The sequence below is a fragment of the Symphodus melops genome (assembly GCF_947650265.1).
Source record: "Symphodus melops genome assembly, chromosome: 22".
In the NCBI taxonomy this organism is placed as follows: Eukaryota; Metazoa; Chordata; class Actinopteri; order Labriformes; family Labridae; genus Symphodus; species Symphodus melops.
The window spans coordinates 7,712,811-7,739,631 of record NC_136712.1 but is presented as its reverse complement, the minus strand read 5'-3'; the positions used below and the strand labels follow the sequence as shown (position 1 = coordinate 7,739,631).

At 41.4% G+C, this 26,821-nt stretch overlaps 1 protein-coding gene across 1 annotated transcript in view; it reads left to right on the top strand.

Moving 5' to 3' along the window:
* Positions 1–26,821, top strand: part of LOC306817891 (protein O-mannosyl-transferase TMTC2-like) — a 53,340-nt gene that overhangs the window by 5,858 nt on the left and 20,661 nt on the right. The window contains exon 2 of the mRNA XM_079335142.1: positions 16,651–17,260. Within this exon, the coding sequence (XP_079191268.1) occupies positions 16,651–17,260 (610 nt within the window). The remainder of the gene's footprint in view (positions 1–16,650; positions 17,261–26,821) is intronic.

Here is a 26,821-nt window from a genome sequence, read left to right as displayed (position 1 = left end):
TCTTGTCAACAGTTTGTTGAGGTTATTTTTTTTTAATCTTGTGCCCCCTTGTTCCATTTAGCCCGAGTGATGCACCGTAGGTTGCTGCTAAGTGCTAACCCTTGGCTGGCCCTAATGCTTCACAAGCCACAGCCGACCCGCCCTTTTGCCAAGGCAAGATCGCCAAACCTCAGTCCCACGACCTTCCCTGCATACACACCATATGTGGATACCAAAACACTGTGTATCCACGGGCAACTGGGGCCTACATGTTTGTCAGAGCTCTGAAAGATACACATGCTAAGGCCGAAAATTAGTCGAGTCACGCCCATGCGAGATTTGGGAGGATGACAACCTCAAACCATTGACGAATGAACGAAAAACATACAGAGAAAACCGCTTTTCTTTTCCGGCTAACATGAGTATCTTCATCATGCTCTCTACTAACTGAGACCCTTCACAGCAAACAGCATGGGGTTGAATTTCATCCTCATCGCACTCCACTCACTTTGGAAGCAAAGCTCTTTTATTGCGGCGTTACATTACACATGGCTGCTGACATCTACTTCCTTTCTTTAAGCCACCAGAAGCACTTCTGACACAACAGATCGCAGTCGGGGTGAAATTCAAAACCAGATCCAAGCTTTGGATTTGCAAGCAGTTACCCTTTCTTCCCTTTGTAATCAATAGCCATTCAGTATCATGTTTCAGTGACTGAGATTTTTGTTTTACCCCGGCTAAGAGCAGCTGTCAGAACAGAAAATCAAACTGTGTTTTCCTGCTGCACATGACAAAGAGCTCGTGTTTCACTACAGCTTGTAGCAGTTCTGACTTTGAAAAACACCAAAGACATCAAGTGAGGCTCTTCAGAATCTGGAAGGCCGGTTTGTGCTATTTTAGGCTGTTTGTGTTTTTCACGTGCCTTGACAGATGTAGCTAAAAGATCACACGGATGGAGCCGGTGTTACAGGATCTGTGGTTTATCAACTAACTTCGATATTTGGGGATCATTTTGTACCTTTTTGGCTATGTCAACCTAGTGCAATGGTTACGATTAACATGTTGCTGCTGAGTGATGAATCTTGGCTGGCTCTAAGGCCCAAAACCAAATTTAATTTCAGCTTATTACAATAATACACTTCTGCTATCCATCCTAGCAGGGTTAGCTGCCTGCGATTAAAATCCTAGCAGCATGTAACATTTTTTCCTTTAGCCATGTGGCTGAAGTGAAGTTGGAAAAAACGTGCTCCTGAAGATGAAGAAAACCTGCAAAAAATGTTGTTGTCGTTTGACCTTGAACATGAAGGGGTATATGTGGCTCTGTGCGGTGTCAAGCAGTGTTTTGAAGCTCCTGTTCGTCTCAGCATGGTGCACCGAGACTCCGCTGTGCTCCTGATTATAACATAAGTGCCTGGCACATCACAAAAATCAATACGAGATTCATTAGCGGGGGCAACCTTGGCACTGAACTCTAAAGCAGAGCACCACACACACACACTTCCCATTTTTAACGCCTGGCTGCTCCAGCTAACTGTTGTAAAAATGTGCTAATATGCATACAGCTCTCTGGGTCAGAACAGGGCCTAATATAGAGCCCCTGCTCGGTGTGTGTGTGTGTGTGTGTGTGTGTGTGTGTGTGTGTGTGTGTGTGTGTGTGTGTGTGTGTGTGTGTGTGTGTGTGTGTGTGTGTGTGTGTGTGTGTGTGTGTGTGTGTGTGTGTGTGTGTGTGTGTGTGTGTGTGTGTGTGTGTGTGTGTGTGTGTGTGTGTGTGTGTGTGTGTGAGAAATCCATTTGTGCTTCTCACCTCATAAAAACCTGAGATGAGGAGATTGGGGAGTTGGTGTGAGGGTTTGAAGGATTTACAGTTCAGCAGAGATCAGATGACAGAGGCTGCTACTTTTAACTCGGCTACAGTGTTTGATATGAAGATGTAGAAGAAGTGAAGTTATTGTACTGTAAGTTTCATTAGAGAGTGTTAGATCTGGTATTTTAATGCCCTTACTGTTTTTGCAGTGGGACCATTAGTAATAATAATAATAATAGTAGCTATTTAAAATAAATGTTTCTATTTCAGATGAAAGCAATGTGAGGGATTTTAGATTCTCTTGCTGTAATGTATGATCCTGTCTGCATCAGTGCTGTGATTAAATATGTTTTTAATTCCTGTATAGAAAACGCTTTTGTGCTATATTCAAGTTGGTGTCACACTTTCTTTATTCATAAATGTTCACATTTCATTCTCATCCACATGATTTACTCTGCCGAGAGAGATAGCCTTTCTCCTTTTCCTGTTTCCTCCTGATAAGCGCCTAAAAGTGGAAACCACACTCCACAACACAGATAGAGGAAGTGTGGAGGTCTCAGTAGAGCTGTGCTGTTTGGCAGCTCTTTATTGTGGTACAATGGGGGGCTATTTAGAGGAGTGATGACACACGTTGATAGTTAGAAATAGATGGTATTGGTGACTGTGGTTTTTTTAGGTTTTTTTTAAGAGCTTGTTTCAAAAGAAGGGCGTCAGCATAAAGTTGAAGTTTGAATTTGACTTTTTAATTTCCTGTTTTATGGTATGGCTCTTTTGAGTTTTGCGGTGCGCCAGTTCCTGCCCAATCGAAACACCAATTCCCTCAGCATTGGCTTGGCTGGAGGGTAATTATTCTGTTTAGAGTCATGAAGCACATCATCCTTCAAGGTTACTATCCTGCTTAATTTTGCAGGCAGGGTAAGGAAACATTTAAGTCAATTTTCCCATGTTGATGAATGCCCATTTAATTATTGCTCAATAGTTCGCTCACCCATCTCAGGAAGGGGACAACTGAACTCCTTTCTCTCTTTCTTAACCAGGATCAGGAGCTGGTTTTCAGTTACTCTGAGCTAACGAGAGATAAGGGGAATCACTGTGAAAGTAAACTTGGCAGCTCTGACCACAAGCACGTCGACCTTGATAAATGGGAGAAATCTGCATTTAATAACGCCTGTTTTCTCGCTCCAGTCAGCTCGAGATAAACCAGCCATCGTATTTATCTTTCTACTGAATAAAATGTGTTTCTCAGAGTCATTTTGATACTCATGGATCAGCGGCTGCATGCGTATAGTGCTTTCATGATGAGATATGGCAACACTGTAATTTATTTTTGATGCATTTTCGGGGGGGAACCACGCTTCATGGATTTTTTTTCTCCTTCATATTTTACCCTTTCAATTTATGATTTCAGTCTTTTAATCTGGTAGACTGGACCGAAGGTCACTGAATTATTCATGTTTTGCTTTTTGATAAGAACATTGCCGGTTTGTATGAGCTCATTTTTACTTTCATTTCGATCAGAAAAACCCAGGAGGCGGTTAAATTCTGTCAATACTTTGATTTGTTGGCTTCTGCTTGAAAGATATTCAACTTCCAGGGCAATCAGTCATTCTTTTTAATGTGAGTTTGACATACGGAAAATAACCAAAGGCTACCCTGTTAAAGATTTGTATCTCTACTCTATAGAAGCAGATAGCAGACAGATCGGAGGTCACCATTAAGAGGAGCTCTCCCCCCCCCCCCCCCCAAGGCTTGCTCATTACAGTGATACCACATCCAGTCAATTCATTACCAAGGTGGCAAACAACGGCAATTGAATCGAACTCCATGGACATTTATTTCCTGCTATGACCAGCAGCATTTCACTGATAGTGCTATAAATACAATAAACATGCCATCTGACTTCCCTGTTGAAGACAGAAATGTGTCTTTCACTTAGTTTTGACACAGAAATGGAGATAGCCGCTATCTAACATTTTCTGAAGAGCGTGGCTCATAGACTGTCGGGATAACTTTTTTGGCAGCTGTAGAAATGTTGTCGTAATAAAAATGATATTTTTGAGGTAAATGTTGTGATTGTAGATTGTTAAATGAAAGGATAGATACAACTATCATTTTTGTGGTGCAAATTTGAAGCTAATAACATTTAGCTAATTTAGCTCAACGCAAGGATTGGACGCAGAAATAAACAGTTTACCTGCATGTTTCTAAAGATGAAAAAATGTACCTTCCTACCACCCATACCTGGTAGTATTTTGTACTGAAACAAAAACAGAAATATCTACAAATAATGTTTTTCATAACCACTTGTTCATTTTGTTTAAACAAAGGGTATCATATGCTATTTTAAGTTTTAAGTTAGATGTTCTTTGGTGTGGATTTTGCTGCCTGCAGAACAAGCTTAGTTTCCTTTCTGTGCTAAGCAAGGCTAACTTGCAAACTTTAATGTCAAAGAAAAACCTTGTGTTAGTCCTAGTTAACCATAAAATGAGGAGGGAGTGTTCAGATTCCCTTCTTAATACTCCTATAAAAATGCTGAATAATAAAAAAAAAAAACTTGGCTGGACTCACTTGTAAAACAGTCCTACACTTAAATTTCAAGAAATTGTAGCATGCCATCATGTGTGCTGGTCCCTCCAGCCCCTTTAAGTGGAGATTATGGTACTTTTATGATGTTATACGATGCGTTGGATGGCTTCATAATGGCATTTCCTGCAGCATTTAGCCATACATTTTGGAACTCTTGCTTAAAGTTTGTCAAACTTGGATAACATTCAATCTCAACAGTTCATCGTAAGTCTGGATTCTGTTGGACTTTAGTTCAATCGATCAGTCTTTATTTGTATTGTGCCAATTCCTGAAACAAATGTCACCTGGACGACTTTTACAAATAGAGCAGTTCTAGACCTTACTCTTTGTTATTTATTTCGACAGTGTTAATGATTTGCTCTTATTGGAACCATTGGTGAAATTATCTGTGAAAAGATGTTTCATAGTTGGTCAAAAACACGACTTCTTGAATCTTCATGAATCTTCGAATGACTTTATTTAAGTTACGCGTTGTCCCTCGCTAAGGGTCAAATGGTTGGGGTTTGCACTTTAGCGATGACTCCATTGTTTCAACGTGAGAGTCGAGTTCAGGCAAATGGTTTCAATGTACCAGCCATGTTCAACAGATCACAGATCAGAATTTGAAAAGCTCTTAGATAATTAGCACAGATCTTTGAAAAGAAGACAGATTTGGTTTGGGTAGGCCTCTCTGGTACCCCTCTATGGCTGCCGTTTCTCTCGAGCTAATGCTGGAATGTGACAATCGGTCACGGCAGAAGAAAGGAAGGCCCCTTCTGGATTGGATACAGTTCTGTCCGGTCTGTTCGCACAGCATACTTGGCTGTGACAAATGCTGCATGTGAATCTGACCGCTGAACGCTGTCAAAGCAGAAAGTGGGCCTCCATCGCTGCCTTTTCTACAACTTAAACTTAATTCTTTACATACATGAGAGCAGAAATCCTCGACATTCTCTAAATAGTGGCATTTTTTAATTTGTGATCAGATTACAAACGAATTCTGGTGGAGCATTAAAGTGTTTTTTTTTTGTCTAATCAGAGACAGAAGGCTTTTGAGCAGAAACAGAATGCTGCTTTGTTTCTCCAGCTGCTCCCTTGGCAGCACCGCAACGCTCAGATCCTCCTCTGGCTCCACGATTTGTCATCGGCAATTAAAGTCGTCTTCATTATAGTTTCGGCAGCAGATCGTAAATGGTGCATTTTTTTTTTTTTAAAGGAGCTCTGAAGTTTGAACAAAAGTTTGCTCTCCATGGAGCGTCCCCCGTACCACAAAATCTTAATCCACGATGGAGCAAACAGACTCTTTTATCTCTTCTAGTTTAAATCTGTCAATACAAATTACACCGCTGGACAAAGGTGACGAGTGACCAAATCAACTTTTTATCTATTCCCAAAGAGAGGTACCATTATCAGTACCAGATAATGTATTGTAGAAGCCGGGGCTTTTCCATAAAGGAGTTGAGTTAAGGTGGCTCTAGGTTCACGTTTTTGTCGGTCACTGTGCTAACACCTGCAGCTTGTTTGGAAGTAGGCCAGCGGAATTGATTGAAGAGGCAGGAAGAGCATTGAATTAGGGGGGGAAAGGGAAAAAGGAAAAATGAGTTGTACCTGGTGCTCAAAATAACACAAGGTCACGTGCTTGTGATAGTAAAATAGGCATGCCATGAGGATTGTCATAATACCCTTGGCTTAATGTTCTGTATTACAGGAACACGACTGCTCTTCAAGGAAGTATATCGAATATTTAGTTTGAAGATATTAACACAAGAAGCTTAAGCTGAAACTATGGCTGTGTCGAGTTTCAACTACTGTATATGGTACGCTCTTTGTACTGTTTGCTATTTTATTAAGTATTTTTTATTGTGATAAGATAAGATAAGATAATCCTTTATTCATCTCACGAGCGGAGAAATTTACAATTATCGTATTCTATTTGAGTTGTTTTATATATTTTTCAAATAAGTTTACATTGGTTTTAAAAGGTCATGTGTAAAAAGAATCCCATGACTTATTTGCTGACTGTACATTTAAGAATTGACAGTTGAACAGCTGTCATTGATTAAGCAAAATTATGACTATTATACATTTGCAAACCTTTATTGTAATTATAAGCTAACGTTACGGAAATACAGTTGCATCTCACTAAAAAGCTAACCCTAACCCTTTTATTTTCTTTATATGTTTTCTAATACTAAATCCTGCCTCACATAACTTCTTAAATATTCTTGTGTTCATGACTAACTATTCTATACAGTGAGATGCTTTAACAGATGTTTCGTTGGCAAAGAGAACATAGTCAGGTTTTGCTAACAAAACATGCACTTTCGTAGCATTCAATTGAAGATTAACTGACTCCACTAACAACACAGATAAAACAGAATGTTTGGATGGATGGATCTTAGTCAACTGGTAGCTCTAATTTTGAATGAAAAATACAGCTTCTCATATGCTAGGATTAGGTAGAGCAGTAAAGCAGCAATGTCTGTCAAGCATTTTGGAGGATTTCCACAGCCTGCAAATGCACAGTGTTTTGTTTGGAAAAATCACCACATTTATCAATGTGGATGCAGGCGACTCAGTGAGGCTACCCTAATTACCCGTCCACAGTCAGACACCTTAATCAACTGTCAACAGCAAACTGGATACGGAATTTGGACGGACCGATTGGCTGCTCATTTGTTTTCTTGTAACATGCCAGAGGTGCCCTCACATTGCTTGGATCCCATTGCAATGGATGGATGGATGAATGGCTAGAGGGTGTTAAAGTTGGCAACCATTTCACTGATAAGAGCTGGATTTGTACGGCAGCCAATGATTTAAGAAACCCCATAAACTCTCAGCATGCATTGCTTCTGGACATTGGCTCATATGAATGTGTTTTTCCCAGTGAATGCTCAGGCACAGAGCCATGCTGTAGGCATATGCAATATTTATTGGGTGAGACTTTTCAAAATACCTATGAATTTCAAATTAAGAGCTCCTGACTTAATGTATAACAGAGAAGCTAAACTAAACGTAAGAGTCTTTCTTTCCAGACAAGTCCTGGTGGTCTATTGGGTTTTTATTGAGGTGTGAAATTTTAATTTGCTGTTGAACTGAACTGTACACTCACAAAACCTCTTTCTCAAGTGTTTAACTGTTTGATTGCATTCACACATTTTGCTTTTATTAAAGTGGAACTGTGCTATGCGGCAGGTCTGCTTGGAAACTTGTCAGCCGAAAATGTTTCTACAAGCTGCCGCTCTGCAAACCGAGGGAGTTGAAATACATCGTATGTCTGCAGTTGTATCGAAAATCTCAAATCACGCGGCTTTTTTTTAATTTTATTTTATTTTTTTCAGTGTAAGTTTTGATCCCAACACTGTCTTTCACTTCACAGTGTCTGCCCCGAGGAAAAGTACAGCATTAGTTTTATTAGCTATTGATTTCCAATAGCCTTCCCTCCTGGTGAAGCAGACGATTCATCACAGCAGTTTATTGATATCATCACTCAGGGGAACGCTGCGGTGGGCTCGGATTTCTTTTTAGCTGAGGCGGCAATGGTGGCATTGTTGTCAGATCACCTCTATTTCGTGCGAGCGGCTAATGGGAAGTGATCAATCAGTCTCTTAGATAAAGAGATAAATACTCGGCAATCAATCGACTGAAAAATAGAGGAAGGGTTCAATAATTAGGCTGATCTTGTTTTTTCACAAAAGAAATACAGTAAAAGATGTCTGTGTCTGACACATCCCAGTGTCTCCTGTGAAGGGCAAATTCATTTTTATCCAAACTGGAAATTAGGACAGCTACCAAAATCAAAATCACATAGTGAAAGACTTTGTATGTATAATTGAACAATGTAATATTGTTGAAAGAGTCAGTCCAGTCTTGCGCTTGATTAAACTTGGAATTTTACATCCAAGGTTTTAGAAATAGTCTTGCCACTGCCTCCGTCCTGAGAAAATATAAAAAGATCAAATTGCTGCGCTTGGTTTTTGCTTTTTATATAATAACTGGACAATGTGGTGGTTATTCTGGCCATCTGCAGAAGTTGAGTTATGTTGTATTTCTTAACTTGTGTCAGAAAAAAAAATCATGATTTCTACATCTTTTGAGTTGAATCAGAGGTAACAATAAATGCTCTCCATTTAGCAATTGGTTTATTTCCAGGCTGCCAACTCTCAGTTGACTCATTTCAGATGTAATACCTTGAAGTCATCAATAAGGTGAACAGCACACATTCACCTTAAGTACAACGAGTTGACTATGGGTTTTTTTGGACTAAACTGTTCTGCTAATCAGGAAACCGGCTTCATGGGGGACATAAAAGGGAGTCGTTGGCCTGACAAAAGAGAGACAGCCAACTTCCTGTTGCGTAGCTCAGACTGTTTCAGCCTCTTTGAAGCTCACAGCCCCCGGAAGAAATCTGTTTCTCCTGATTGGTCGCTTGGACAGGGGGAGGATGTAGGGGAGACTTTATCTTAATCAGGTATGAGTTGAACATTGGGGCAGCCTTATGATGAAACTAAAACAGCTGGACTTCAGTGATGGGTAGTCATTATTATTGCCAGTAAATACTCGTATTTTATTGTCCTGCTTATTTTCATCACAGATAACAGCTATGCCCTTAGTCACAGTGTGTGTTCATGCAAGAAAGAACACTGCATGTGTAGATGTATGTTAAGGACTTGAGGGCTTTTTTTGTAGGACAGGCAACGTGAATGGATGGGGTCACTTCAGGTCACTTCGGTCATTTTGTTAATGTGTTAGAATTTCGCCCCTTGGTCTGTGGCCCAACTGAGAAAAAAAACAAAAAACATGCCATTTTTGATTCTTGTCTATCAGCTTTCCTTGTGTCCTTTTAAAGCTTTTGTTTGGATGCAGTGTTAAATTCAGGTGATGTTGTAGTATATAAAGCCAATGGTTAGTTTTTCTAATGCTTAACAAATGGGCAATTTCACCTTTTTTATCTTATAGTGGACCTCTTTCACAGTTTTGTAATATGTATGCTTTTAATACAGTGTGGTTATAACGTTTTTAGATGGCTGGATGGATTTAAAAAAAAAACTTTTTTTAAATCTTAACTCCTCTTGAAAAGTTAAAAATAATAAGTTCTCAAAAAATAATCCTTTAAAAAAAAAAAAGTAATTTGTCTGTCCTTTTTCAAAGAGCCAAATGTCTGGCTGGTTGTTCTGCACCCTTGGGAAAATTGCAGTGAGCTGCAGGATGGACTATTTTTAATCAATGAAAAGATAGATGCAGTGAACTGAGCAGGAGGGAACAGCAATGTAGGTTAGTGCCTTGAATACAAATTGAGCCAGTGAGTGATACGTTTAAAAAAAAAAAAGATGAAATGTTATCATTTTTTCCACCGTAATTTGTTCACATCTGTGCAGTTTTATCACCGTTCACACATTTAGAGTGATGGAAAGAAACAAATAATTGCATCTTTGAATCTGCCAACGAAACTCAGATTTCTCACTCGGAAAGCGAAGAGCCTCTGCGTTGCCCAGTCATAAATCATTTCACAACTCGGCCACTGGCAGTATGTCAGAATTTTTATGAATGCTATCTGGACTTTCCTTTGCTTTTTTTTTTTTTTTTTTTTGCATTTTCCCCCGTGCCAGCTTGGCGTGGGACGGAGTGTGGGAAAATAACTCTGCCATTTCTGGTCTGGGTATTGTTCTATCAGCGGTGTCACTGACGTAGGATGTTTGGACACACCCTCAAGGCTTACTTCCTGACCTTTCAACCTAAAGATACAGAAACTAAACAGATAGAAGTAGATGATAAAAAGGAGAATACTGTATTAACGTCTCTAAGCGCTGATTATTTAAGCAGGGAAAGTATCATAAATGGTAAGAGGAATATTTCTTGAGCCTTCCTTCACCTTTATTGTACGTCCACCTCTTTCATCTTCATCATCATCTCCCTGCCTTAATTTGCCTTGCCTCGTGCTGTGGCCACATACTGACAGGATTATAGCAAGCTGATAATCAGCCAATGAATTAACCACTTGGGCCCAGCCAGCCAGCGTAATGGCTTCACGCATGATTGTTCAACCTTGCGCTGTGATGGATGGGTAGGCACCTTGCAGATTAAAGGAAAGGGAAAAAAAAAAAAAAAAGATCATCTCCACGTGTTCACTCGACTCATGTGGATCAGCACAATACGCCCGCCCGGCTGGAGTGACCATTGAGGTGAAATTTATGGGATTTTTATCGTCCACCAGCTGTGGTGTTTGCTGCGAACAAAGCCATAAAAAGTGCGTTACTGCCAACTTTACACTCTTCTTCATAAAGGTTACATATGGTGGCATTGGACATTTGCAGTTCCAAGTGTGGCGCCACGAACGCGCGCACACACACACACACGCACACGTTTAAATGAAATGACTTCTTAACCCCCGACCTCCATGCATGTCTCAGACACTGTGCACTCCGTGATCACTTTCTAATCCTGTTAGTATTGGATTAACACAGAGGTGATCCGGACCCTGACACACACACGCACACACACACACACACACACACACACACACTCCGCCTCTCTTTAATGAACTACCCCAGTATTCCACTAATAATGCAGGTGTGACAGACTCAGAATGATTGTGAGATCAATAATTGGTTGTTGATGCAATGAGAAGCTTGAGTTCGTATGCTAATACTTATCGGCAGGATTACTTGATGGTGAAATCAATACCTTTGATTTTTGTTCGTAAATTATTTAGCCTTTGTTCTTGAATAAATCAGGATAAATCATCACTATTTGACGTCAATTTACAGAATAGAATGAATATACAAGGAGGAACAGCGGCTGTATTATCTTTCCTGAAAGATAATAGTACAGTGGACAAATATCGAGTCATTGTTTCCATGAAAAACCTGTTTGATGTGAGGCTCCTTCAGGTTGAAGTCGGAGAGTCAAAGAAAATATACCGTAAATTCCGTACTATTGAGCGCACCTGGATATAAGCCGCACCGGCTAAAAATAAGTAAATAAATGTATTTGTACATATATAAGCCGCACTTGATTATAAGCCGCAGGTGTCCACGCTATAACAAGAGCTATTTACACAGACGTAGGCTACCGGTAACATCCGCAAATACTGTAGCGTCCGTACGGACGTTAAAGGACGACCAGAGCGTTCAAATAATAACTTTTAATAACCCGATCACTGTCGGCCGTGACCACGCCGTTTACAGCAGAGAGCAACACATAACTTGCCGTAACAATCCAACTCTCTCCCCCAGCGTTCTCTCATACAGCCACTCAACACGTTCGCGCTGGTGCATTCACTGACTCTCCACATAATCGGAATTATGAACACATTATCAACTACTGACTTTACAACATGAACCGTTACAATACGAAGCCTAGCCGACGGTGTCTGTAACACGGCTGATGAAAAAGATGACCGTAATATATTTCACAAGAAAAAGTCCATCCATTCACTGCCTCAGAATGACTTCATTACTCACTTCCTCAGTCTCTGTTGTCGCTGTCAGTGTCATCTTAACGTGCAGCAGCTCTGTTAGCTTATTTGACAGCCAGGTCGATCGCCTTTAACTTGAAAGCTGCATCATATGTATTTCTCCGTGTGTTTTCCATCATGAGGGTGCGTGCATGAAGCGCAAAATGACTGATATTAAGATCCGACGTGACGAAGTCAAATGTTTTTGCGGCAGAAGCTCATTGTCCCCCATAAAAAATCCATGCATTAGCCGCACCGGAGTAGAAGCCGCAGTGCTCGAAGTGTGAGAAAAAAGTAGCGGCTTATAGTCCGGAATTTACGGTACCTGACTTGACAAAAACAACGTCATTTCTTTGGGCTTTTTACGCCTTTATTTTAGAGATCGGACGGTGGCTGGCTGACAGTATCTTTGTTGGTGTGTCTTTGGGAAGTCATCTCTTCCTTTTGCTTATTTCTCTTGACCGTGTGAGAACAGGAAACATGCTTCACAGGTGTTGATCCAACCCCATTTGTTTTTAAAGGTGTTAGTTGTGTAATCACACATGCTCCACCTGTGCCACTGGGCTGCGATGATATGGATTTGTATTGTCCCTTCAGAATGGTCCCCTCCCATTCTATAGTCTTAATCATCCGTGTTCCTGTTTTTCCCACACAAAGCCGCCAGGCATCAGTGGCGTGTTTACTTCAGCGGTGCACCAGCTCCAGATTAGCATTGTGTGAATAGGCCTGTCTGCCGCATTGCTCCGTCTTTGTGCTTAATTAGCACTGGGATAGCTCAGTCAGGAGATGGAAATGTAATAGATTTGGTCCAGACGAGGAGTATTAAAATGGCTTGGTGCTAAAGCAGACCATTCGAGATGAGTTATTAAGCGAAAGTAGAAGGATGAAAAGGATTAAGGAAAAGAAATTGCCATGACAAGTTTAGTGAGTCAGACAGGAAGGAGGATACAGAGAGAATGATAATGTGCAATTTAAAATCAAAGAAGAGGAAAGAATGGATGGACATGGATGTGAGCAATTTGGGAGTTGTAACAATACAGAATCAGACAAATAATTATCACTTTGCTGCTTCACTATTGATCAGCAGCTGGGTGAAAACAGATAGATCTCGAGGGGGGGGACATATTTAAATGGAAAACAAACAACATATTGGTTATCCCATTAGCTAGATGACAGCTAACATTAGCATTGTGTCCTTCTTAGCCATTAACCTCTGACAGTGATAGACAGTTCAGAGGGAAAGGCATTCAATCCTGGCTTCAATTGCGAGGTTAACCTTAGCATTAGCTAGCGTAGGTAAGCTAAGCTAAGTGTGACATCAGTGGAAAAGGTCACCATGTGATGATGGTTCACTATAGCAAACAAAAGAAAAACAAGTAAAATGAACAAATGAATGGAATGAGATTCTTTTTGTTTTGTTCTTAAAAGCCTTTGGCTATTTTATCTCATTAAAGCCACCAGGGAGCAGGAGGCTACACTTCCCCCCAAAAAAGGTATTTCAGGTCATTGAGCTGCTCCTCATTATGTTAAGAGACAGTAGTTTATACTGTGGAGTGGAGCATGCTGGAGGAGAGCCCACATATGTAAAACAGACTGAAGTGCATCGCAGCTAATATTGATGCTCATGTAATAGGGCACACGAAAACATTTCAGCTAAAAGACTCAGTTTATTCAACGAGTCCACAGAGCGGGGGGGGAGTGATTTACGTTCTGTTTTGACGTGTGTGACGTGTTTGTGCAGAAATGTGTAAACTCGACTTTAAAACAAAGCATTTAAGGAAACGACCTTTCTAAGAGGGTGCAGTCTATGACTCTGGGGGGTCGTTGAGTTTCTTGGCCCCTCTTCCTTTTTAGAAATATTTAGGGGCAACAATAAAGGCAGGAGGGATTAAATGAAAGGGAAGGGAAACTGTAGCTGGAGTATTTAGTAAATAACAAATACATTTGGTAAAGAGGCATAAAGGATTTTTTTTTTTGAGTTATTTTTTTGGGGCATTTACCCATATTAGATATTACAGTTGAGACATGACATGTAGGGGTGAGAGAGTGGGGGGATGCAGTTTATTTCACTTGTCCTGAAAATAAATGATGAAGAACTGTCCTGACAGAATTAGGTGGGCAAACAATGATACAAACCTGCCTGTCAGTTCTGCTCCACCTTTAAAGTGTGTTGCAGCATTTTCTATTTCTGCTTCCTTTCTCTCCTCTCTCCTCTTCTTCGACCAGCCCTCCTCCTTCGTGTCTAACATAGTAACCCCATAATGGTTTAAAAGTCACATTTTCATAGTTATAAGTGCGGGGATTGTTGGTAACATTTTAAAAATTTCAAAGCATTATGTCTCGACCGCCCCTTAAAGAGGCCCACAGTATGCATTTTTAAGCAGGCACGGCATATCAAGCACATCAGCAGTGGTGAGATCACTGTTTGGGGAGGCGGTGGTGTGCTGCATTTGCATATTGAAAAGACACAAACCCAAACACAGAAAGACAGCCCATTCTCTGTCCTCTAACAGCAGTGGACAGGTGAAAAAGACCTCACCCCCTTTTTTTTTTTTTTTTTGACCGAAAAACCTTCCGAATGTCTCTATTCAAACCCCTCTGATTGAAATACCTCTGATTTCACCTCCCCCCCCTTCACTAAATACGAAGACTAAAACTCTAAAGAACCAAACCCGTCCTGTACTTTGAGGATTGTGAATAGAGTCCCCCCCCCCGCTGCCCGCCTGCCCGCCCGCCCGCCCGCCTGCCTGCCCCACATACGGCGGCTGAATACAAAAGACCCCCTTCTGTAAGAGCAATCACTACAGGAGTGCACTCTATCTGCACGGCTGCAGAGACAGGTCTCTATGAAGCCATCAATGCGGGTCGGCCGCTGTCACACGTGCACACGCTCACAAACACAAAGACGGACACCTTAACATGCTTATTCCTTTTGGCTCTCACAGGCACACACACACACACACACACACACACCAGTTTTATATTCAGACCCTCATCCCAAATGCATTCTTTTCATCCTCTGGTGCCGGGCAGGAGCACGGGGAGGGAGATGAGTGGTTGGCGCTGATTTGAATATTTAAATTATTTATCACCAGAGAGAATTGAGATCCGAGGCGTGCTGAGTGACACAAGGGAGCCGGGTGAGGGTGAGAGTGAATCCAGCCATGTTTAGATTTGATAGAGAGCTGTTGTTGCCTGAAGGGACAGGAAAGTGGAAGAAAAAAAAACAAAACATGGCTACCTTTTGTAGTTTTTGGTGGGCGTTTTGGAATCTTTTATGTGTGTTGAGCAGAATCAGTGTAGTAATGTGAGTAAACTGAATCCTCTCACGACTCATTTAAAGCCGCTATAAAACTTCCAGCGTTGATAATCACTCTATTTTTAAAGACTGGTTCTGTGAAGTGTTTTATCAGCTCACTGTGGAGTACAGGGAATAAAGCGGGCCTAAACTGAATGATGTAATGCACCGGCTCCTCTGAAATATCGGACAGGGGAGAATTCAGCTTTGGCTTGTTGGAGTCGCAGCCGGAGAAACACACACTTGCCTCTCCCTGATGGAGAACAATCCTGGGAAATGAAGGCATTTACTATAGCTCACACGATGACAGGGCTGTAGACTAGAAGGAAAAACAATTAAAGTGGGATTAAGGCATTAAACAATTCTCGCCCCGACACCAGCTTGAATGCACTTTCAGTTTGTGCTTTTTTTTTTTTTCTTTTCTCATTTTCCGTCTTTCCCTGCCTGCTCGCCTACAGTACAGACTGGCAACTCCATCTTCCTCTTTCTTTCTTTCTCTCCCTCCCTCTTCTTTATGCACTGAGCACTAAGTTACAATCTCCAGACAAAGGAAGTCCCCAGCCGGCCCCCCCCCCCCCCCCCGTCGCTGTCCTTTTCCCTCTCTGGCGCTCCACGCACACGCATAGAAACACCTCGTGTTGGAAACGAGCTTGGAGAAGAAAGGTCGCCATGACGATGGTGTGATTCCAAAAAAAAAAAAAAAAAAAAAGTTCATGACGCCAATGGGACAAAGATTTTTCAATATCAAGAGAGGCCATTTGTGGCTGGAGTTTGTGGTAGTGCTGAAAAGACACGACAAGGTGTTATAAATCAAACATGGTTGTCGACCATCCATCATCAAGTTTTCCCCACAGTTACTGTCAGGTTCAATCAGATGTCAAAATACTGTTCAAAAGTCTCATCCTTTCTCCCTCGAGGCCTCAATGTGCTTCTTTTATCCCGCACAAAAAACCAATAGAGCCTCAATTTAGCTCAAATGCTAATCATCCGAAAAGCTCGGAATCGATTTTTTTGTTGATCTGCTCATCAACAACGTTCAGACTGAACTGACTTTGTTTGAAGTTATTTTTCTCTACGCCTGCTTTGTCATTGATCAAAGCTCAAGTTTTTTTTTTTTATAAATAGTCTAGTATCTTGTGTGTGTGTGTGTGTGTGTGTGTGTGTGTGTGTGTGGGGGGGGGATTCTCCCTCTCTGCTCTGAGTTGTTGGAGCAGCCAGCAGCTCATCACTCTTAATCCCCGCGGCGAGCCTCGTTTGTTGCAGTCGGTGAGCGAACACGAATGCAGCTCGTGTCCTCCGTAATGATCGGCTAATTATGAGAATACACAGCAGCTTCAGGGGGTGTGTGAAGCCACACCTGTGTGTTGTGTGTGTGTGTGTGTGTGTGTTTGTGCAGGTACCTGACATGTGTGCATGTCGTGTGTGTGAGTGAGTGAAAAAGAAATGATGCCCACCTGGCTGCGTTTTTACTTAGAATAGAAGACACAAAAGAAAGTGCGTGGCAGCATCATGATTTCTAACATTTTTCTTTCTTCTGCCTCCTTGTAGTCGAGCCATCAAGACCAACCAAGACCTCCTTCCCGAGACTCCGTGGACCAACATCCTTTATGACGACTTCTGGGGCACCCTGCTCACCCACAGCGGCAGCCACAAGTCCTTTCGCCCGCTCTGCACCCTCTCCTTCCGCCTCAACTACGCCCTGCACGGCCTGCGTCCCTGGGGCTACCACCTCCTGAACGTCATCCTCCACGCCCTCGTCACCCTCCTCTTCACCGCCTTCAGTCGCCCTCTACTGGGCGGAGGACTTTGGAGCCTGTTTGCCGGGCTCCTCTTCGCGTCCCACCCGGTTCACACCGAAGCGGTCGCCGGCGTGGTCGGGAGGGCCGACGTGGGCGCGGCGCTCTTTTTCTTGCTGTCACTTCTCTGCTACGCGAGACAGTGCGGACTCCGGCGGGACTCATGCGGGGCCTCTCAGAAGTGCGGAGGCTGCTCGGCCGCCCTCCGCTGGGGCTGGATGCTGAGCAGCCTTTGGTGCGCAGCCGGCAGCATGCTGTGGAAGGAGCAGGGGGTGACGGTGCTGGCTGTGTCGGCTGTGTACGACCTCGTCGTGTTCCAGAGGCTGCGTTTTCGCCAGGTGCTTCTCCTGCTCCTTGGAAAGGTAAATGAATGTATGACGGAAAAAAAAAAAAAAAAAAAGGGAAAGGCGTTCCCTCTGGCTCTGAAATCGGCACCTCTACATTTCCAGTTTTCTCTTCCTTCCCTCGGAGGTTGAACAACCTCCCGCCAGCTGTTACCGTTTTCCTGTGCGGCGGATTTAGTTTTCTTTCCGTGTGCTGAAAGTGTCTGCTTGCTTTTCATTAAGAGTGTAATTAGGAAAGCTGTTTTGCCGTGTGGTGCATAAAAAAACATAGCCATTCTCATTTGTCTTCTGCTAAGCAGGAAGAAAACAATAAGCAGACGGGAAGCTTCCCATTTCCTCGCGACTTCAACGTCTTTGCTGCGGCAGATAGATGCACATTTGGAAATCAGGATCTCAGGCGTCATTATGCGTGACGCAGCGGCGCAGGAAAAGCTATTTTGGGGATTTTTTTTTTTCTCATGATTTAAAGAGGCGAAAGGCATGTCGGGAATAACAATGACACACCCTGGTTAATGATTTCATCCATCCATGGGCTAAAGTGTCGAACATAAAACACACTATGCTTCCTCTGGAAGGCCTCCAAACTCGACCTTGACGCTGCGACTCGCCAGATCGTAAGATCCAGCGTCTGTCTGGAAGACCTCCTCCTCGCAGGCGCTCTACATTCGATTAGAGAAACGGCCAATGTGATGGTCCTCGTAAAGAGCATAAACAAGCGTGATAAAAAAAAAAAAAAAGTCCCCTTGGGTTTAGCGAGCAAGGACAGACCGGCTCTCGATGATTCATGTGTGCCTTTTTTTTAAAAAGTGTTTCCTTCCCGAGGAAACATTTATAAACACTTCGGTTGGTAGTTTGTAACTTTGCGCCCCGCATGCTATGGACCTCTCTGCTGTATACATCCTATTACAAGCTTGTGAGCGTGACTGTCCTATTTACACAGCCACTCTCTCCGGATGAACAACATGCTTTAGCGTGGAGTCAGTGAGGCTTTAGCGTTCCTGCGGGGCTGCTTCTGCCGTACTCATTTCTGGCAGGATGATAACCCCACGACTGTTATTAGAGGGCCTGCGGTGAGCGGCCCACAGAGATGAGAGAGGGCAGGAACAGGGAGTTATGATGTTTTTCCTTCCCTCTGCCAAGCAGGAGGGACTCGGCTGAGTAGCTTTAACCCACTACTAAACATTTTAAGGAGGCGAAACCTAACCGAGCTGACAGAATCACGTCTGAGAATTTTCACAACGGGAGGAAGGATGCAACTCAGCTTTACGTGATGAAGGAGAAAGGTGTTTTATTATAAATGCCACACAGCGACAAGGGAGAGAGAATGATGACATCATAACGCAAGATTTTATATGACTACTCAATCTTTTAAAATCCTTTTCTCACATTTTACTTTTATTGCTTTAGGATAAAATCATATACTGTATGTATACTTTACATCTCATTTTAGACCTTTAAGAAATAAGACATTTAAGAACTTTTTTTTTTAATAGGAGTTTTTTTTTTCCATGTATTTTTGCCTCTGTTGTTGATTATTGTTTTAGTTTTACACTTAAAATGGTTTTGAAAAATTTTCTGGTGATTTGCAATAGACGTGGTGTCACTTTCTTTTGCACATTTCCTGTTGACCGTCATCGTTACAGGCCCACTGAGTCTCAAAAGTAGTATCGCACTATCAGGCTTTTTGTTTGACCAAAAATAGCAAAAATATCCCCAAAACATCAGGTCACTTGTCCTCCTGACTAATAAAAGCGTCTCGCCTTCTTTTCCATTCCTTTTAGACAATGCAGGAAACTTTGTCTGCACGCAAGAATATTTCCGGGCTTTCTCAAGCTAGTTCATGGGAAATCAATATTATTAAATCATCTTAAGATGTTGAACTACAAAAAAGAAAATGGGACTCTTTTTCCGCTCTTTAGTCAATTTATTTTCCAACCGAATATTTTTAAATCTTCCAACCACGACCGCGAGCGGCGTGATGAGAGATCTTTGGCGAGCAGATGCAGGAGCGATGAAATGGTAATTAGGGCTTCAGAAGTCGTTTGTCAGTGTGTTTGACTTATGTCAAACACACTGACACTTTTGAAATGTTTGATTGTTGGCGAGAACTTTGAACGAAGATCTGTGAATCCAACCGTGCAGATCAACCAATGAGCAATGAGTCTGTCGGAGTCAGTTGTACTGAAATGGAAAAAAAAAGTCAAAACGAAGATCATAGTGAAAGAATCTTGGAAACCTAAAAGACACTAAGCCCTGCTTGTTTCATTCTGTTGCGTTGCTGTGAGAAAGATTTCATCACCCTCCGAGGCTGTCATATTGAAAAATCACACTCCACTGTGTATTTATCACAGCGGAGAGCAGGAGGGATATCACCAGCAGCCTCCACCTCTCTGCCCAGACACAATAGTCCCGTGCCAGCCCATAAGATCCTGGTGCCAATCTCCCCCCCCCGCCCCCCCCTTTGCTGCCTCCAGCACATCTGGCTCATTTATCACTCTGCCTCTGCCCTCCTCTGCTGCCACAGTCACGGTTATCTTGGCAGGGAGCTCGTTACGACGTGGGGGCCAGCCACAGGGGCAATTGTTCCCTCGATTACGAGCCAGACGTCTGGGGACGCACGGGAACACAGAACGGGGCGAGAGGGATATCGAGGGAGAATTAGCGGAGGAAAATATGCTCTCACTTCCTCTTCTTATCCGTTCTAGGTCTTTGTCACCTACTGAGCCCTGTTGGCTCTTTGGGAATGGGCAACTTGGCTTCTTCTGTCTCCAAGGTGTGCTTCAGTTAAGTAATATTGAGTAAGAACTGTTGTAATCTAAAAGGATTTTTGGGAAGAACACATGCCACAGTTGCAACATATTTTGCAATACTCGTGAACTCCAGCGTATGACTGCTTTGAAAAACAACAACGTCCCATAGCTCTTGTAATATTAGACATTTAAGGTTGCAGCCGAAACCGCTCAAGCTTGCACAATTCTGGACGGACCGTAATTCTTGCACAACAAAGCAAAAAAAGATTGGTTGCCCCGCTCGCATCAAATCACTTGACCGTTTCCTCACAGCAGCCGCGAACAATAAGGCAATGTAAATCAGCTGCAGAGAGGCAGGTGTGCTCCGGCCCGCGTTCCATTCCTCATCCTATTACCTCCCTAATCAGCCTGAGACGAGGATTCAGACGAGACGAGGCGGGACGACGGGAGAGTTAGAGAGTGATGGATGGAGACAAAGGAAGGTGTGGTTTGAACACTGCAGCAGACCAGAACAACACAATGGTTCTGTTCTATCCACTCTCCGTTCGTTCGAAGCTAAAAGTGGGTTGATGAATGACGCTCGAGGCGTTCGATGGCGTTTAGGGAAATATGAAGTCTTTCTTTTTTTTCTCGACGGCAGATAAAGTCAGGGTGCAGCAGTGAGGATTTTCTTCATTAAAAGACGTTTTTAATGATGGGCAATAATGTAGAGCAGTTGAAGTCCTGCATTAAGCTCCAAATCAAAGCTGTGAGATTGATACAGTTACTTGTATAGAACAAATGCTGGATTAGGTAGAAGGAGTTTTTCCTCACTCACGAATGCTCTCTATTTAACACCATTTGGAATTGGTCTGCACCTGGAATCAAAGAGAAGATTAGAGGGAGGACTATAACGGGGTTTGATATTGTCTTGCAAATTTGGATATCAATGACTCCTCCTTCCAACTAATAAAAGTTGATGAATGTTGAGCCAGTTTTCTTGTAGAAAAAGTTTGTGGCTGTAAATTGAATTCTTGTGCAGATTCTGCTGCATGCTTTTTTTTTTTTTATGAGCATGCAGTCAAGTGTTTACGGAAGTAATCCTAAAGCTGTCCTTCTAAACTCATCCTTCACTCAACAGAATTGTTGCAAATTGCAAAATTCGACTTAATGAATGCCATCTGCTCGGGAGTTTGTGACATTTTTATTTTAATATGCAAAACCAAAACGAGTTTCACGAGAGGAATGTCGAAGGATTTTTGTAGTGCAGATTCTCTAGTCCTTGGGTTTGAAATCAGGAGACAAAAAAACAACACATTTTGAAGGGCCAATAGTGGAATAATGGCACAGTAAAAAAACGTGAAATATTAACACAGTTGAAAGGAAAACAGAAGGGAATTGAAGAAGCCCGAGTTCAATTCCCAGCTTCTGCAACCATAGGTCCGATGTGCCCTTGGGCAAGACACTTAACCCCTAAGATTTTTGGCTGCTTCATCTGCGGGGTATGGATGTGAATGAATGGGATAAGTTACTTCTGATGGTCACTTTATGTAGCAACCTCTGCCATGAGTGTATGAACGGTTGTGAATGGGTGTGTCAAAGCCACATCAGATTTCTCACATTCTAGCCACATTGAAAATGTTGACATATCACACACTCAGGAATCACAGTAAACAAATGTCCTCTGTAGAAGAAGTATTCCATTTATTATTGGCCATAGTATTGAAAGTGGTGAGGTGATGGGAAAAGGATCAGAGTTGTCATACACATTGCAGAGAATTCATTCATGTGTCTTAATTGGAGACTTTTTTTCTGTTGATACTTATTGGTAGCTATTGTTCAAAAAAATGCTAAAGTTGTAGTTTAAAGATTTGTTCTGTAGTTTTTGTCAATGGCCATCTAGCTTCATTGTTATTACCACTACTGTATGGGAACAAGATTTATGATGTGGTTATCAGTGACTCATTTGTTGCCAAGTCACATCTTAATCTTGCTTGAGATTCAATCCCCTTTCAAAGAGAACTAACGTGTGAATGAGCACTTTAAACTCTGGTACGTGTGAATTAAGAGCTAATCTGTTAATACATGGGGTTCTTATACGAGGCCCTTTGCATTAAGACTCTAAATAATGATCAACAAAGCTAAATCAGGAGCGCTAAGTATTCTTATGTTTTACTGAACCACCTCTTCACACGAATGTCCCTACATTACTCCAACGGGAAGCTCTTTTATTGTGAAGTTAGCTCCACTGGCACACGGCTTTGATCCGCTGTTTTGGTGGACACCATGCAAGTCTTCAACCTGTGACCCATCTTATAACAGGTTTTAGTGCCAGCAGCAGCAAGTCTTTCATGGAGAGATCCGCGGGGTAATTAGGTCACTCTATCAAAGTCAGCCCTCTCAATGCCAGCCGTGCCGCTGCTCATGTCTGATGACTTGGGGGGGAGTCGAGCCAAGTCAGCAGTATCCAAAACACATTAGAGCTGGGAAAAAAAAGCCCTATTGTAGCTTTCATCACCATTTAGCACGTCTCGGGTAGTGAATCATTATGAGTGCTGCCTGCTAGATGTGTGTTTATCTTTTAAGTATTTCATATCATGATTGCGTGGGGCTTGAGCCCATCCCATCGGGTAACAGACTGTTTGCCTTTCAATCACAGGGCTGTGCTACAGAGACAAACAACCAGTCACACTCACTTGCACACCAACAGGCAATTTTAAAGACAACAATTCGCCTCACCAGCAGGTCGTTGGTATGTGAGGGATTCAAACACAGAAACCTCATGAGTGTTAGGTAACGACGCTAACACCTGCACCACCGTGCTGCCCGTCTTTACAGCCTTGTAACATTTGAGAAAACATTTCTGAATGATTTCCCCCAAAAAATACTTAAAAATAAACTAAGATCTTTTTTGACAAAATCAAGCAATTTTAAATTTGTAACTTTAAAACTTTCTGACTTTAATAAAAATTTACTTTTTTAGTTTTAGTTCTATAGTAGGGAAATTATCTTCATGGTTAGCGTGTTTACTTGAATAATGAAATGCCTTTCTAACAAATGTACAAAAAATGGTTTGCTTAATCACTATTTGTACAAAAAGTTACCAAAATTCCTATATTTTTAACCTATCAATGTTAAACTTTACAGTTTGCGTAATTATTTTTTCTATATTTTGAACATACAAACAGTTTTGCTAAAAAAAAAAAAAAAAGTTTCAGATTACATGATTTACATATTAAGCAATACTACAGTTCTGTTGGGCAGTGGGGCCCATCAGAGATTAACCCTTCATAGAGGCAAATAAGGTGGTGAACAAACACATCTGGAATGACGTACACAAACACAACAATGGACATCATGTTCCTCACATTATGGAGGACAACAAGTTTACCTTTTAAAAGGATAATCACAAGAAACAGGAAAAACCCTACCCGTAATCCCTGAACGATCTGCCAAGTGTTCCAGAAAAGTTACGGGCAGTTTATATTGGACGCGACTTTAATACGAAAAGTCGAGAAGATTGATCCCCCGCTGACCTGCGTCATTTCACAGCTGCTTCAAACAGAGCACGCATGAAGTCAGCCGTATCCCACAGATTCTTCAGACATGTTTGAAACACTCTGCATGCTACAGTGTCAACATGCAGACCGCACACTTATGGGATTAATAAAATGAAAGCTAGTAATGAGTGGCACTGTTAAAAGATGAAGGCTTGGGAGCGTAATACTGTATGTTTATGTGCGCAAAGTAGGAGATGGAGAGAATGAGAGAAGGGTAAATTCAAGCGGATAATAAAGTGAAAGAGAATATAAAGTAAGTGAGGGAAAGCCGCAGAAATTGACGCAGAGTTTCCAAATGAGGATCCAGACTGGAGGAAGATATGAGGAAGAGCGTTAGGTTCAAAGGCTTGGAGAGAGCGGGAGGTTCGGTTTGACAGCTGGCAGGGGATTATGCCAGCCGTCCTCCACGGATACTCACAGATCTCATAAAGGCCAATCAATCAAAGCCAGAACCAGTTCCCAGGATTTGAAGTTAGACAGCAGGAAGACTGAAAACTCTGAGATTAGAAGGAACAAATAATGACAGACACTTGTAATACATCGGAGAGTTAAACCAACCATTTTGATTTTTTGATGGTGCAGACTTGTTTCTCTACTGATGTCAGTTTAATAATTAAAAACAACTATTACAGACTTCCAGAAAAAGCTTCCTTTGCAGTCAGCAGCAAAGATCAGGTTTGCTGGCAAGTTGCCAAGAAGTAGATGTTTGTGCTGTGAGCTATCATAGCCAATTTATGCTAACTTCTGCATTTATTTCAATAGCATCAATAATGCTTAATAATGATTGGCCTTTGATTTATTTGGTTAGCCATTTTAGCTAACTGATTGAGATTGACATCTTGGGCGCTTTGAAATTTAATTTGCTTAGGTGGACTTTCTTGTTAGCATTAGCCACAAATAACGAATGCAATAAAGACTAGTGAATAATGCCTATATCCTATCCAGTTCTTCGTCTTCAGCTTGGTACAACAAGGAGTAAGGATGGAGGAAAACATGCTCAAACTTATTTATTACCAATGTTTCATTTCACACCCTTAAATTATAGAAATGTTCTTATTCTTTATTTTTAAAAGGTAATCTGTAGACTGAAAAGACCGTTAGCTGTAGTAGTTAGCTAGATAAACACAGGTGCAACTCGTAACTTTAACGAGGTCTGTCCTGGTGTTGAGCTAGCTCTTGAACGTGACAGAGCCATCGTTAATGTGATTAGTCACACCTGTGCTGTAAGAAATGGCAAAGAAACATTCAGGATTTGACTCAAGTTTAGATATATATAAATGAGTATTACTTCATAGTCAAGCCTGCTCCAAAAACCTATTTACACCTGAATTTACACCTATTAGAAACTGTGTGTATTAGAATCTGAATTTACACCTATGAGAAATTGTGTATAAAGCTAGTATATAAACTGCAATTATTAACAGCTGATTTGGTCATTTGAATATAATAATAATATATAGTAGTAGTAATATATCTCTGAAAACCAGCTTCTGGTTGGCAGTTTGAGTTGTGTGGGTGTGATTGATCAGGAAGTCAATCAAGGAACGATTTAGAAGTAGACATGGCAGCAAGGGGTAAAATGAAGCTCATTCACCTAAAACCCCCAACAAATGACTGTCTTGCTGGAAATTGGCTTATCTTCTGATACCAAGCAGAATTGGATTTCTCAGACAGTTTCCTCCCCTGACAGCCTGTATACTCCTATTCATCAATACGCACACTCCCCTTTTTGTGTAAAAGGCACTTTGTCTCATCCTGTGTGTACAACCGTCCACCAACCTAATCAATATCCTTTATTTTCTTCTTTTTCACTTCCTCATAGTTTCTCTGAGTGCTCTGAAACTCTATGAACTAACCCTTTTCCATCTTATTATTGACAAGGGACCTCTGGCACACAACTCAGCCCACACTTCTAACATTAGCTAACCTCTGCAGGAATCACATTTTTCCATTTGATATATCTCAAGAAATCAACAACTGAACTGAAGTCAGTGGGTCAGGCAAGTCAATCCTAAACCTCTTATTTTAATCCTAACATGGGTTTGCTATGGATAGCTGGTGTTTTCCATCATATGGTTCCTGAAAGTGCACCCATGAGTCTACTCAAGCTCATTTGAACATGGGTTATTTCTCCTGAGAGTTTATTAATAACACAAATGAGTGTGTTTGTGCTCTGTGTAGCTTTAAGGAAAGCTTTTATCTCCTCATCGCACAATTCATTCAGAGCCGATTATACAGAGAGTTTAAATAATTGCTACAGTAGAGTAAACTCACTTAAGAGAGGAAAAGAAACACTGGATTAACACTTTGAGTTATAGCAGCTCTGCTGGTGATTATCACTTAAATCAAACACATTACTGATAACACAACTACGATATCACAAATGTATAAACTTTCTGTCCTGCAAAATGGTATTTGGGTATGTGCGGTATGTAAACATGTACTATAGCTAGCACAAATGTATTTGTAATCCCTCTTGGACAGGTTCAGATAAAGTCCATGAGGGCTCAGAAAGGAAAAAAGGACTGAATACAGGAAGTTAGCTAAATCTATGTGGTTATCATCACTCATGATGTGATGTTGTGTTTGGTATATTGGATGAACTTAAGCTCAGGACTCGCCAGGATGTCTTTCTTTTTTTTAATTTTTCAATTCAATTTTTCAATTTAAGTAAAAATAGCTGTTTTTAATCAACAATAAGATTGATAGATATCTTTGCATCCACAGTTTCCAGATGAAAAAGAAATATACATTATAGATAACAGACATTATATTTCGGCTGCATACAGAACAGACTGAAACTTTAAGCTGGTCAAAAACTCTGTGGTTGATACTTTTTTTTTCTGTTCTCTTACTATAGTACTACTCATGTTGTATACCAGTTTCCATGGTGAACATGATATACCAAATGTTACATGCAAATGGATTTTTAGACTGGGAGGATGAGCAAAACTAGCCACAAATCATGATATCTGTTAAGACAAATATACTGTATCATACATTTTGTAAATCTTGCAATTTAAAAGCAATTTTCTTAGAAATTCCTCTGGTGCCTTTATATTTCTCTTATCACTTAACAAGCTGGTAATCCAAGGCCATAATGGTCTACAAGTGTATCATGTTTATGAACGGGATAGTTGAAAACATCAAGACAGAATGCAAAACGTTTTGACCTTTGGCTTCACTGAGTAACAAAAAGTTTCAGTTTCAGTGAATCTAATTTAAGCATCTAATTCAAGAGTGATTAACTCTGATTGAAAACAAGTTACCTACATATCTTCTAGTATTAA